A 15,656-nucleotide genomic window follows, 5' to 3' on the forward strand; every position below is an offset into this window, starting at 1 on the left:
GGCTTTAGACCGGTTCAGACCATAATAAGAACGTATGTGGATGATCATGAGAAAATATGTCGTACAAAGTTTCAGACAAATCGGATAAGAATTGCGACCTCTAGAGGCTCAAGAAGTCAAAATCCCAGATCGGTTTATATGGCAGCTATATCAGAATATGAACAGATTTGAATCTGGGGACTTGACTTCTTAAGCTTCTAGAGTGCACAATTCCTATCCGATTGGCTGAAATTTTGCACGACATGTTTTGTTATGACTTCCAACAACTGTGTTACGAATAGTTCGAATCGGTTCATAACCTGATATAGCTTCCATATAAGCCGATCTGGGGTCTTGACTTCTTGAGCCACTAGAGGGTGCAATTATTATCCGATTCAGCTGAAATTTTGCATGGGATGTTTTGTTATAACTTTCAACAACTGTGCTAAGAATAGTTCAAATCAGTCAGTAACCTGATATAGCTGCCATATAAACCGATATGGGATCTTGCCTTTTTGAGCTTCTAAAGGGCGCAAGTATTATCCGATTTGGCTGAAATTTGCACAACGGCTTCTCTCATGAACTTTAACATACGTGTCGAATATGGCATGAATCGGTTTATTGCCTAATAGAGCTTCCCTATAAACCGATCTTTCTATTTTACTTCTTCAGCCCCTAAAGTGCGCAATTCTTGATAGATTTGGCTGAAATTCTACACAATGACTTCTACTATGGTCTCCAATATTCAGTTCAATTATGGTCCGAAATGAACCATAACTTGATATTGTTCCAATAACAGCAATTCTTTTCTTTTATCCTTTGTTTGCCTAGAAAGAGATACCGTGGCAAGAGCTTGACAAATGCGATCCATGGTGGAGGGTATATAAGATTGGGCCCGGCCGAACTTAGCACGCTCTTACTTGTTTTGTTTTCATACCGTAAGCATTACTTCGAAGCGCCTATCCTTTCATAGATAATTAATGAAACATTACTGCAGGGAATAATTCTCTTGCTACTCTATTAACTCAAACTTGCATACAGTATTGTAAGCGGGTGGTTCCAATCTCGTTTACAGAGTTGGAAGAGAGTATGCAATAAATATTACGATTTTCTCTCAATATTTAAAAAAAAATTAAGGGAGAGCGGGAGCGAGAGAGGGATTTTAAAGATAACAAACTGCTTTTTACCCATGTTTGAAAGACGACAGACTGTCATGTCTACGTTTTCTTAATTAACATTTAAAGTATTTAACTCTAATTGATTTTGTAAAGCTAATTTAAAATAAATATTAAGTTCACGTCGTTGGCTTTCCTGAAGGTTTTTAGAAACGCAAACAGAACCGCCCCTATTAAGCAAATAATTTTTACAATTACTTTACTGCTTCTGCGAAGCGCTTTTTTATACTCTGATTAGGATTCATTGAGGAAGCGCATTCAAGAGGGACAATTCTTTCAATATCATCAGTGAATTCCTCAAGATGGCTAGCGCTTTAAGTCCGAATCTTCCTTTACAAGCGTGCTGAATTTTCAGAAAATTTTATGCTGGGTTAACAAAAAAGCATGGCCATCTTTCATGAAAAGATGTTTGCAAATATAGAAATTGGAAAATAGTGGCAGATCCAACAATAGTGATGTGGGTGAATGCTTAGAAGTTTCTTGGTTCAACACTCGGCTGCTATAAAAGGTAAAGTTTTATTTAATTTATAATTGCAATGTTTCATATTTAAGTTGTCTTCTTCAAAACAGTTGATTAATTGATAGCGTGGGGTTGGGGAGACAGACGGAACTAAGTGGGTTGTGTAATTATGATGTGTCCGCCAATCTCCAATTGGATGCTTCAAAGAGCCGGAAATAGCGATTTTTTTCAATAATATCACCTTTCAGTTTCAATGCTAATGTGAATGTAATGTGTGTTAAAAGTGAACTAATAGTATGTTAAAACAATTTCGCAGCTATTAAGATATTATTGAACTTGTAAGGAGCATATAATTCTTTTGCGCCATAGGAAATTTAATATTTCCCAATTTTCGTTCAGTGTTGAGGTCCAACATTTCTTGAGTGAAAGTACGCATTTACAAAAATGAAGCATTATTATATACAAATGAATTCATTACGCGGTGCAAAAATTATCAAAGCAAAAGTTTTCTTGCAATGAAGACGAAAAAATAACCAATGCTTTCAATACTGCCCAGTAACAAAAAGCAACTCTAAAATTTCGATTGAGATATGCTAATGCATTTCTTATGGCAACGAAAATTTCATTTGAGCTACATGTCACCCTAAAGAATCCTCAATGAAAAAGGGTACGCCTAAATAGGGAGCTGATATCTACGGGGGTATTAAGAATTGCCTGATGTCTAAAGTCATTGACATTTTCTAAATTTATACACTTCCACTTAACATGGTGCCATAATTTTGCAACGATGACTTAAAACATTCAAGGGGATTGCATATCAATATGAATACAAAAAAAAAATATTTTGTCTTTGCTTAAGGTAAAAGCGGAAACCAATGAAATTTTTGGTTAATTAATGTTACTTTCATTCTTGTTTTCAAGCTCTTCTCCAACACTTGGTCTTCCCCCTCAGTTGTTGTGCATAAATTTTCAGTTTTGTTTACCATCGCAAATTTGGGCAATCGACGCATAATTGCATTGGTATTGGTGATGGTGATGCTCGATGTTGATGGGCAAATACAAAACCCATAAAAGGCCAAGGTGAAGTCATGTTTTACTCAGTTACTCAGATAAAACTCTAGGAATAAAGGTGGAACAATGAGTTATAAGCTCTCCTTGTCCATTTTGGCCGTTATATGCATGGTGGCCACCAATGAAGCCGCCTCATTGCGGGTACCCATGCACACCTATTTGGATTATGAAGGTGTTCAGAAGAATGTGGGAGACTCGCGTCAGGCCTACGAAGAAGATGGTTTCTCGGGAGAAGATTCGGATACAGAAGATGAAGATGATGCCGAACGAATACATAAACATATAATTCAACAGCAACAAGCTCAACTGCAAGCGGTAAATGACTCGCAAGAGGGTAGCGAAGAAGACTCCGAAGAGGAGGATGACAAAGATGATGAACCTTCATTTTTGGGTCATCGCATAAGACGTGATGTAGCTGACGCTATTGAAACTTCTGCCGCTGATGCAGCCCCTATAGAACCTGTAGTCAATAATGAAATTTTGGATAATACGAATCCCGCTGTTGACCCAAGTAAAGTTATTGTGGAAACCGAAGAATCCGCTACCTCTCCCCAAATCACATCTCCACCATCCAGCACTAGTGTGTTAATTCAAATAAGTGATGCCATTAACAAGGTTACAACTCAATTGCCCAACACAGAAGATGTTACTGCATGGGGTCCCCAAGAATATTTCCAACTCTTTGGCTATTACTTACGACAAACCATTAAACAAGTCCTTGGAGATAGTATTAAAGATGATGATGATGACGATGACAAAAAGGAAGAGACAGCTACAATTATTTCCGAATCATCTACAACTGCTGTAGATGCTGAAAAAGAAATCCCATATGCCGATGGTGATAAAGACAGGCCAGCCTTCGGCGCAGACAAGGAGAAGGCTCCAATGGAAAGCAAACCAGTGGCAGCTGAAATTCCACCACCTATAGCGGACGAAAGCAACAAGGTCTAGGTTTGAGTCTCTGCTTTAGTGTTAAAAATAGCTAAAATTAATATGTTAATTATTTATTGAAAACTAGAATAAAAAATTTCGTTTTGCAAAAGTTCAGAATTATCTGATTATTTTGGCTTAAGTTCAGTTTACTGGCAAAGTCGCACATAATAAAATGTTGTTTCCTGTAAACTGCACTTTAGCTTAACTTAAACAGCAGCTATGGAAGGTTTCTCAGTTAAATATTTATGATAAAAATTATATGGCGGGAATACCCAATTTAACTTTCCTTTTTGGATCTTTTGATCGACCAATATTTACATAGAATATTTAATTGGATTTTCTTAGTACCGGCTCTTACTGCTAATTGCTCGTAATGATACATAAACTGTATGGTTGTTTGGTACAACTGTTATTCAACTATAGTACTTATTCTTTACCAAAAAGTATTCAAAATATTGCATTCTAAGGAGGAGGGAGAAAAAATTTATGGAGATATAATCATTTTAAGTTCAGGAAATGGATCCAATGTAATCCATGAAATCTTTTAAAAATCTCGGGTTAATAAAATACCTAAAATACCCCATAGGATGGGGCATACTAATCTACTCATTATTTTTGTAACACCTCGAAATATTGATCTTCGACCCGATAAAGCGTACATATTCTGGACCATCTTGACATCGATGTCGATCTAGACATGTCCGTCCGTCTGTGGATATCAGTCGAACGCCAACATATAAACCGATATCCCGATTTAACTTCTTGAGTCCCTAAAAGCCGCAATCGTTGCCAGAAATTTTACTCTTAAAGCGGGACGGTAACGCAAGTAGAGCCCTAAAATTGAAGAATATGATGGATGAAAGAGAAGAGCAGAAACGCCTTAACCGCCGTTAAAAATGAGTTGAACTGGGCCCCTGAAGCTCATTCACCGCTTTAGAAAAATAGTCAATTAGAAAAGTCTAGACCATCGCATAACACGCATTACTCATGGGATCAAACATTTCTAGAATGATATTCGCCCTCGCACCACTGTGCCTTAAATTTACAACGATGACGATCGTAAAAAATACAAGAGGGTTGTATATCAATATGAATAAAAAAAATAATTTTGTTTTTGCTGGAGGTAAAAGCGAAAACAAATGAAATTTTTGGGGAATTGATTTTACTTTCATTTTTTTTTAACGCTCTTCTCCATTGCCGGGTGCCCCTCCGTTGGTTGTTGTGCATAATTTTTCGTTGTGTTTGCTATCGCAGATGTTGGCAATGGACGCATTATCGCATTGGTGTTGGTGTTGGTCGATGATAATGGGGAAATACAAAACCTATAAAAGGCCAATGTAAAGCCATGTTTTTACTCAGTTAATTGATTAAATCCGTGGGAGAAAACTCCAAGAAAAAAGCCGAAACGAGAAAATGAGTTGTAAGCTCTCCTTGGCCATTTTGGCAATTGTGTGTCTGGTGGCCAGCATTGAAGCGGCCTCATTGCGGGTACCAGTGCACGCCTCTTCGGATGCCACTGTGGTGCACAAATTGGATTACGAAGGTGTTCAGGAGAATGTGAGAGGCTCGCGTCAAGCCTACGAAGAAGATGGCTCCTCAGGGGAAGATTCGGATGAAGATGATGAGGAAGATGATGCCGAGCGGATACAGAAGAATATAATTCAACAGCAACAAGCCCAAGAGCAAGCGGTTAATGACTCGCAAGAGGGCAGCGAAGAAGACTCCGAAGAGGAGGATGACGACGATGAAGAAGACGATGATGATGATGAACCTTCATTCTTGGGTCGTCGCAGAAGACGTGATATAGCAGACGCTGTTGAAACTGATGCAACCCCTGTAGAACCTGAAGCCAATAATGAGATTTTGGAGAGTTCGAAACCTGCCGTTGTCCCAAGTGGAGATAATAAAGAAGAAGTTATTGTAGAAAATATAGAGGGTATCGAAGAATCTGCTGCCTCTTCCCCAGGCACATCTTCCCCCTCTAGCACAAATGTATTAATTTTAATTCGTGATGCCATTAAAAAGGTTACCACCGAATTGCCTAACTCCGAACAGGTGGCTGCCAGTGCCCAACAATACTTTCAACTCTTTGGACATTTCTTACAACAAACGATTGAACAAGTCATTGGCGATGATGATGATGACGATGAGGTAGATGCTGTGGCTGCGGCAATTATTCCAGAAGCTCCAACAGTGACTGTGGAAGCTGAAAAAGAAAACCCATCTGCCGATGGGGATAAGGAAATGCCAGCCACTAGCGAAGACAAGGATAAATCTCCAATGGAAGGCAAACCTGTTGGTGCTGAAATTCCAGCACCAGAAGCTACAGTACATGACGAAGTCAATAAGGCCCAGGTTTGAGTTTCTGTTTTAGTTTAAAAGTAGCTAGTATTTTAATTTATTTATTTATTAAAAATTAGAATAAAATTTTCGTTTTGTACAAAATTTTAAATATTTTGACTTAATTTTGAAGCATCCAGCAATGGATTTGACCAGAAAAGATCATAGCCGGCACTATGTATAAAAAACTAGATCCTGGATGAATATGGATGTTCTTTGCCCGCTAAAGGATAAATATGGATAGGTTAGGTTTTCGTTTTCGTCCATTGATACCACAGGAACAGGAGAAGGAAGATGCCTTGTAGGTCCTACCGTTGAACCATTCAGGTCGCTTTAGAAAGCCCAACACCTTGCGAATGTTCACATCCGCTAAATTAGACAAGTTCCAAAAGAAATGAGAAACTAAAGTGGAACTCCTTCTGACTGCCAGTGCGGGACACACACACAACAGATGTTCACAGTCTCTTCTTCCTCGACGTCCTCTCAGCTTCTGAAGAAGAAGTTGTTAATTGCATCCTTCAGTCTGATCAGACAGTGAACTATCATGACGGACACAATGACTGAGACGTCCGCTCTACCCAGTCGTAGTAAAGCGGAAGACCCCATCAAGTCTAGACCAGGCCACATCATTTTGTATCAAGGATAACACAGTGTCCGTAGGCGCCGCATGACCAAAGGAAAATCTCTCTTAGCCTCACAATAGTAGTCGCAGCAATTTGTTTAGCCACGATGTCCAGAGACATTGGGTGTAGCATTAAATTCAGTACATCAAATGGTGCCGTCATCAGTGCGGCATTGATGCACAAACAAGCCATCCTTTAGATCCGGTTGAGTATTGAACAGTAGGTGGACTTTTGAAGCGCCGTCCGTCAGACCTCAACCCATATATCGTTATAGGTCTGACAATTGCAGTATAAACCCAGTGCCTTACACGTGGTTGGCACTGGCACAGGTGTGTAGGGCAAGAGTTGCCTTTCTTGCCCTTTCCAAAATGTTGGATTTGAAGTTCAATTTCCTGTCTTGCAAAACACCCAGGTATTATACGCTTTCAGTAAATGGAACATTCTCTCCTCCCAAGGAGACAAGTGCCACTGTAGGCAACTTGTATCTCCTGCTGAAAAGAACTACTTCTGTCTTGCCCGGATTTACGCCTAGACCAATTTCGGAAGCCGACCTCGCTGTCGCACGTAGAATTTCCTGAGGAATATGACTATGAGTGCTGGGAAACTTTCACCTAACAGCAATTGCCACGACATCAGCATACGCCTTTTTCTTCCAGATACAATAACATATATCGTTAATGGCTACATACAAAAGTAGATTAGACAGTACACCTCCTTGAGGTGTTCCTCTGCTAACCTTCTGTTAGATCTACAGATCTTAGTCCTGCCGTAATTCATCTTTTAGAAAGTAAGTTAATAATAAATTTTCTTACAGTAGCATCGATGTCTAGAAACTCCATCATCTTCATGATTGACGTCGGTTTTACATTATTGAAAGCACCTTCCATGTCATGAAATGCTATCATTGTGTATTTCTTGACAGCAAGAGAACCCTATATGTAGGTGACTAGGTTGTGAAGGGCGGTTTTAGAGGACTTGCCTTTACTATATGCATGCTGTTGCCGAGACTGGCGATCTCCAGGTATTTTTGCCCTAAGATATGTTTCTATCAACATTTCAGGAGTCTTCACCATAAAAGAAGATCAGACTAATAGGACCAAAATCTTTCACCCTTGTGTGGTTAGGTTTCCTGCTTTTGGAATGAAAATTACCTTTATGTCCCTCCAACCAACAGGTATATACGACATGCTGATACAAACAGAGTAAATCTCAGTAAATCAAGGAGCCAGTCTGTCGGACACAGCCCGTAATTCAAACGGTGATACATCATCAGAGCCTGGCGACTTAAAGCAGTCGGAACATTTTATCGCCCAAAGGATTTTCGACTCAATTTCCACAATAACCTTCGACGAATGAATACCAGTGACAACCTCTTCTGGCGCCACGTTGTCTGTTGTAGAATTCTCCGGCAATGTATATCAATGAGTTGTTCTACGCAGTTAAAAATAATTTTGAAAAACAACAACTTTTGTCCCAAAAGCAAAATAAAACAAGTAAAAGCGTGCTAAGTTCGGCAGGGTCGAATCTTATATATCCTCCACCATGGATCGCATTTGTCGAGTTCTTTTCCCAGCATCTCTTCTTAGGCAAAAAAGGATATAAGAAAGATTTGCTCTGCTATTAGAGCGATATCAAGATATGGTCCGGTTTGGACCACAATTAAATTATATGTTGGAGACCTGTGTAAAATGACAGCCAATTCGAATAAGAATTGCACCCTTTGGGGGCTCAAGAAGTAAAATAGAGAGATCGATTTATATGGGAGATGTATCGGGCTATAGACCGATTCAGACCATAATAAACACGTATGTTGATTGTCATGAGAGAATCCGTCGTACAAAATTTCAGGCAAATCGGATAATAATTGCGATCTCTACAGGATCAAGAAATCAAGTCCCCAGATCAGTTTATATGGCAGCTATATCAGGCTATGAACCGATTAGAACCTTATTTGACACACTTGTTGAAAGTAAGAATAAAATACGTCTTGCAAAATTTCAGCCAAATCGGATAAGAATTGCGCCCTCGAGAAGCTCAAGAAGTCAAAGCCCCAGATCGGTGTATATGACAGCTATATCAGGTTATGAACCTATTTGAATCATACTACGCACAGTTATTGTATATTGTAACAAAATACTACGTACAAAATTTCATTCCAATCGGATAAGAATTGCGCACTGTAGAGGCTCAAGAAGTCAAGACCCAAGGTCGGATTATATGACTGCTATATCAGATTATGGAGCGATTTAAACCATACTTGACACAGTTATTGGATATCATAACAAAACACGTCGTGCAAAATTTCATTCCAATCGGATAAGAATTGCGCACTCTAGAGGCTCAAGAAGTCAAAACCCAAGATCGGTTTATATGGCAGCTATATCAAAACATGGACCGATATGGCCCATTTACAATACCAACCGACCTACACTAATAAGAAGTATTTGTGTAAAATTTCAAGCGGCTAGCTTTACTCCTTCGTAAGTTAGCGTGCTTTCGACAGACAGACGGATGGACGGACATGGCTAGATCGACATAAAATGTCGCAACGATCAAGAATATATATACTTTATGGGGTCTCAGACGAATATTTCGAGGAGTTACAAACAGAATGACGAAATTAGTATACCCCCCATCCTATGGTGGAGGGTATAAAAATATTTTACACCAGTGATGTCCAGCCCCTTACGGTAGAGTTGATGGCATGTCACAATATTTGGCCCTGAAAAAATATCAGCATCGTGCTCTTCTCTTAAATACCGTTTATTTAAACCCCATATTATCATTGGCTTAAAAGGAGTTTACAGGATGAGGCGTCCCCCAAACACATGGCCACAAAATAGGCTATCAAATTCGTTTTCTAATCTCAAATACCTTTCATTTGAGCCACATATTGGCATGGTCGAATTTTTTTTTTCCTTTGGGGGTGTTTTGGGAAAGAGGTGATGCCCTAAATACATGGTCCTACATTTGAATATCAAATTCGTTTTCTACTCCCAAATACCTTTATTTGAGCCCCATATTGCGATGGTCGCTAAAAATTCTGTTTGTGGGAATATTTTGGGAAAGGGGTACCCCCAATACCTTTCATTTAAGCTCCACATTGACATGGTCGGTAAATATGCCCGATTTAGGGGTGTTTTGGGGTGGTCTCGTAAACACTAAGCCCGGAAAAAATATCATTGCACTCAAAATAGGATATCATATTAGTTTTCTAATCTCATTTAAACTCCTTATTGCAAAAGTCAGCAAATGTATCCGGTTTGGGGTATTGGCCCTAAAAACTATGAAGATTTAGTTCCACTCTCTTAAGACCCAAATTGTCATGGTGAGCACATACGTCCTATTTGGGGTGTTTGTTGTTATGGTGGTGGGACGTCCGCTAGTTGGCCCCTAATGTAGATATAAGATACGTTTTCTACTCCCACATACCTTTATTTGAGCCCCATATTTCCATAGTCGGCGAACATGACCGGTTTGGAGGGTGTTTTGTGGGATGGGCGGCCACTCAGCGAGTTGGCCTTGAAAATATATATCGGATTCGAGTTCCACTTTAAAAACCCTCTTATTTGAGCCTCATATTGCAATAGTCAGAAAATACTTACTATTTGGTTGGTGTTGTGTGGGTGGTGGGCCCCATAGACACTTTTCCCGAATATTGATATCAAATTCATGCTTAACTCCCAAAGACCTTTCATTTGAGCGCCATATTACTATGGTCGTAAATTTGTGCCCTTTGGGGGATGTTTTTGGTGAGAGGCGACCCCCAAACACTTGGTCCCATATTTGGATATCAGATTCGTATTCTAACCTCAAATACCTTTTATTGAAGCCCCATATTCCCATGGTCAGTAAATAAGTCCAGTTTGGGGGGTGTTTTGGGGATGGGGTGAACCCCCAGAAACGTGGTCCCACATTTGGATATCAGATTCGTATTCTACCCCCTAATACCTTTCATTTGAGTCCCATATTGCCATGGTTGGTAAATACGTCCGATTTGGGGGTGTTTTGGGGCTTGGGTTGGTCCCCTTAGAACTTAGTCCGACAATTGGATATCAGATACGTTTTTTCATCCTACATACCTTTCATTTGAGTCCCAAATTGTTGTGATTGGTCTAAATATATGTTTGGTAGGTTTTAGGGTGGGGCAGCCCCCCTAGGTACCCCATCCGAAATTTGGATACCAAATTTTTATTTTTAGTATCGCACCACCCATCTCCGAGATCTGGCGTTTCTGAAAATAAGAGTAAGGGGAGGGTCCGTCCCCACTTCTGATATCAAAAAATTTAGTATGACCACGGGGTCTTTGTGCTCCATCTGTGAAAATTTCAAGAAAATCGGTTCAGCCGTTTCTGAGTCTATAAGGAACACACAAACCTACAAACTGACCATGGGAATATGGGGCTTCAATAAAAGGTATTTGAGTGTAGAATGCAAATCTGATATCCAAATATGGGACCAAGTGTTTGGGGGCCGCCGCACAAATTTACGACCATAGCAATATGGCGCTCAAATGAAAGGTCTTTGGGAGTTAAGCACGAATTTGATACCAATATTCGGGAAAAGTGTCTATGGGGCCACGCCACCCCCACAACACCACCCAAATAGTTAGTATTTTCTGACTATTGCAATATGAGGCTCAAATAAGAGGGTTTTTAAAGTGGAACTCGAATCCGATATAAATTTTCAAGGCCAATTCACTGAGTGGCCGTCCATCCTCCAAACACCCCCAAGCCGGTCATTTTTGCCGACTATGGAAATATGGGGCTCAAATAAAGGTATGTGGGAGTAGACAACGTATCTGATATCTACATTAGGGGCCAACTAGCGGACGTCCCACCACCATAACAACAAACACCCCAAATAGGATGTATTTGCTCACCATGACAATTTGGGTCTTAAAGAGAGTGGAACTAAATCTTCATAGTTTTTAGGACCAGTACCCCAAACTGGACACATTTGCTGACTTTTGCAATAAGGAGTTCAAATGAGATTAAACAAGTAAAAGCGTGCTAAGTTCGGCCGGGCCGAATCTTATATACCCTCCACCATGGATCGCATTTGTCGAGTTCTTTTCCCGACATCTCTTCTTAGGCAAAAAAAGGATATAAGAAAAGATTTGCTCTGCTATTAGAGCGATATCAAGATATGGTCCGGTTTGGACCACAATTAAATTATATGTTGGAGACCTGTGTAAAATGTCAGCCAATTCGAATAAGAATTGCGCCCTTTGTGGGCTCAAGAAGTAAAATAGAGAGATCGATTTATATGGGAGCTGTATCGGACTATATACCGATTCAGACCATAATAAACACGCATGTTAATGGTCATGAGAGAATCCGTCGTACAAAATTTCTGGCAAATCGGATAATAATTGCGACCTCTAGAGGCTCAAGATGTCAAGATCCCAGATCGGTTTATATGGCAGCTATATCAGGTTATGAACCGATTTGAACCATATTTGGCAAAGTTGTTGGATATCATAACAAAATACTACGTGCCAAAATTCATTCAAATTGGATAAGAATTGCGCGCTCTAGAGGCTCAAGAAATCAAGACCCAAGATCGGTTTATATGACAGCTATATCAGGTTACGGACCGATTTGAACCATACTTAGCACAGTTGTTGGATATCGTAATAAACCACGTCGTGCAAAATTTCATTCCAATCGGATAAGAATTGCGCACTGTAGAGGCTCAAGAAGTCAAAACCCCAGATCGGTGTATATGGCAGCTATATCAGGTTATGAACCGATTTAAACCATACTTGGCACAGTTGTTGGATATCATAACAAAACACGTCGTGCAAAATTTCATTCCAATCGGATAATAATTGCGCACTCTAGAGGCTCAAGAAGTCAAGACCCAAGATCGGTTTATATGGCAGCTATATCAAAACATGGACCGATATGGCCCATTTACAATACCAACCGACCTACACTAATAAGAAGTATTTGTGCAAAATTTCAAGCGGCCAGCTTTACTCTTTCGGAAGTTAGCGTGCTTTCGACAGACAGACGGACGGACGGACATGGCTAGATCGACATAAAATTTCACGACGATCAAGAATATATATACTTTATGGGGTCTCAGACGAATATTTCGAGTTATTACAATCAGAATGACGAAATTAGTATACCCCCCATCTTATGGTGGAGGGTATAAAAAGGAATTTGATATCCAATTTTGAGGACAATGGCAACATGGGGTTCTAATAAAAAATAAATGATATATAGATATATGAAAATAGAGCACGTTGCTGATATATTTTCCGGGCTTAATGTTTGGGGACCACCCCAATCCCCAAAACACCCCTAAATCGGACATATTTACCGACCATGTCAATGTGGAGCTTAAATAATAGGTATTTGGGGGGAAAGCAAGAATTGATACCCATTTTCGTGACCAATTTTCTGGGGCTCTACCCCTTTCCCTAAATACCCCACAAACAGCAATTTTTTAGTGACCATCGCAATATGGGGCTCAAATAAAGGGATTTGGGAGAAGAATACGCGTTTGATATCCAAATGTAGGACTATTTGTTTAGGGCATCACCCCTTTCCCAAAAACCCCCAAAGGGAAAAAATTTTTCGACAATGGCAATATGTGGCTCAAATGAAAGGTTTTTGAGATTAGAAAACGAATTTGGTAACCTATTTTGGGGCCATGTGTTTGGGGGACGCCTCATCCTGTAAACTCCTCTAAAGCCAATGGCAATATGGGGTTTAAATAAATGGTATTTAAGAGCACGATGCTGATATTTTTTCAGAACCAAGTATCTTGGAGGCCACTTCTCACCCGAAAACACCACTAAATCAGACATCGCGAGAATTGCAAAATTGCAAATTTTGCCCATGAACATTCCATTAAGGAACAGGGGCAAACTTCTCACATATCAATGAGTGCAGTCCGATTCAAGTTTAAGCTCAATGATAAGGGGCCTCCTTTTTATAGCCGAGTCCGAACAGCGTGCCGCAATGCGACACCTCTTTGGAGAGAAGTTTAACATGGCATAGTACCTCACAAATATTGCCAGCATTAGGAGGGGAAAACCACCGCTGAAAATTTATTCCGGATGGTCTTGCCAGGATTCGAACCCCGGCGTTCAGCGTCATAGGCGGACATGCTAACCTCTGCGCTACGGTGGACATCGTGAGAATATCGGGCTGAAATGAAGTATTTTAAGAATGGAGTACACCTTAAATCCAAACCTTAATTCGTAGACCCATAAAGATCAAGTGGGATTTATATAAAGGCACTTATATTGTTAAACTGTTAATCAAGTTTGCATGGAGTTTCACTAAAAGATCTTTAATTGTCGAAAATAAATATTCCAAGGAAACTTTTGTTCCATATAAAGTAAAATAAGGCGCAGCGGAGCGGGCCCGGGTTAGCTAGTAATACATAACATACATAAAATAATGAAAATAAAGAAGCGGAAGTGATTGACCGCGTAGGTGGGTACAAAGACGTAGCCAATTAATGGCATCCAAGTATTCAGCCAGTGTAATTGGTTGCAGACGCAACATCCACATCCATCCGATTTCGGGCAAGCAAAATGTCCGCGGTTATCGACAGACCACAAAGTTCATGCTAAACCCACAGTAATGCATTTAGACCGAGTAATGCATGTACAGAAGCCGAATGAGATGGCTATGAACCTGCAGTTACAGGTTCGGCTGTTCTACTAATGCGTCTAGCCGACACACTCGAATCTGCAGTAACAGATTCCTGGGAAACGGAATAATCAGCAGAGTAGATAAGCCGCGTTGGCCAACCTAAGGTTCAATAGTATATAATACTCTAACTAAGAATAATTCGTTTAAAATAAGGCAAGGAATCGGATAAATTAAAAAGTGAATAGACCGAATTAAAATTTCTACAGAGTGTGTTAAAGGGATTAAAAAGTTCATAATTAAGTTTACAAAAATTTATTTTTGAAGTTACATAATTTCTAGTGCGACGTGTAGGGACATTACAACAAAATTATGTAATTTGATAGTACGAAATGATTTCACCATTAATAAGCTTAATAATAACATGCAATGTGCAAATATGGCTGTATATATGTATATGGAAGTTAAATAGAAATCAGAACCGATTTTGATAAAATTTAACAAAAAAGTGTATTGTCATAGGACATTTATATATCGTACGCCAATTTTCGAGACAATCGGTTGACAAATGGCCCCATTATTGAAATATTACTCAATGGGAGTATGGGAGCTATATCTAAATCTGAACCGATTTCGGCCAAACTCTTTAGGTATTGTGGTAGCCATCGAGAAAAGCGTTGCTCAAAATTTTGTGAAGATTGGTGATTAAATGGGCTTCCAAATCGGAGCTATATCTAAATCTAAACAGATTTCGACCAAGCTCTTTACATATTGTGGCAAAAAGAGAGGAGAGTTTTATGTAAAAATTTCAGAAGATTGGCTAATAAATAAGCTTGCAGTTGCTCTTGAAGAGAAAATAGGACGATATAGACAAACTAGCTGAAACCGCCCGCCCCGCTCCGCTGCAACTTCATACACAATATGTATCTGCCCAGAACAATTTGTTTATCTACTCCCAAACACTATACCCTTTATTTGTACCCCATATAGCTATGATTGGCAAATATTCCCATTTTGGGAGGAGTTTCTGAGTCTCATATTGTCATGATTTCGCCCTTCCGATTCCAACAACTTATATAGCCTATTGCTCTTTCCAGACCATATTCGTAATCTACTCCCTGATACCTTCCTTATTGAGGGGATTTTAGGTCGGGCGGCCCATTAGGTACCAATACCCAATGTTTATTATCAAATTAATACACTACTACCCATATTGTCCCGATCGATCCACTTTTATTTTTGCCTAGTGCTTTTGGGGTAATGGGGAGGGTCCGCCCCTTACGATATCAATAAATTTTATAGGCTATTGCTCCTTCCAGACCATATTCTTAATCTACTTCCTAATACCTCTCATTTGAGTCCAATATTGTCCCGATAGGTTCACTTTTATTTTTGCATAGTGCTTTTGGGGTAAGGGGAGGGTCCGGTCATCAGTGAGTACTCTTCTCTCCAATACCTT

The 15,656-nt window shown here is 39.7% G+C and overlaps 1 protein-coding gene across 1 annotated transcript; it reads left to right on the top strand.

Annotated features, from left to right (window-relative positions):
• The first annotated feature begins 5,031 nt into the window (after positions 1 to 5,031).
• Positions 5,032 to 5,979, top strand: LOC106094965 (nucleolin). The gene has a single exon (XM_013262207.2). It carries the CDS (start codon positions 5,032 to 5,034, stop codon positions 5,977 to 5,979), a length of 948 nt encoding a protein of 315 aa, XP_013117661.1.
• The last annotated feature ends 9,677 nt before the right edge of the window (positions 5,980 to 15,656 follow it).

Source organism: Stomoxys calcitrans, chromosome 1, assembly GCF_963082655.1.
Source record: "Stomoxys calcitrans chromosome 1, idStoCalc2.1, whole genome shotgun sequence".
NCBI classification, from domain to species: Eukaryota; Metazoa; Arthropoda; class Insecta; order Diptera; family Muscidae; genus Stomoxys; species Stomoxys calcitrans.

Bases quoted from the DNA above. Each gene is read 5' to 3' on its own strand.
- LOC106094965 (XM_013262207.2), top strand. From the start codon at position 5,032: ATGAGTTGTAAGCTCTCCTTGGCCATTTTGGCAATTGTGTGTCTGGTG.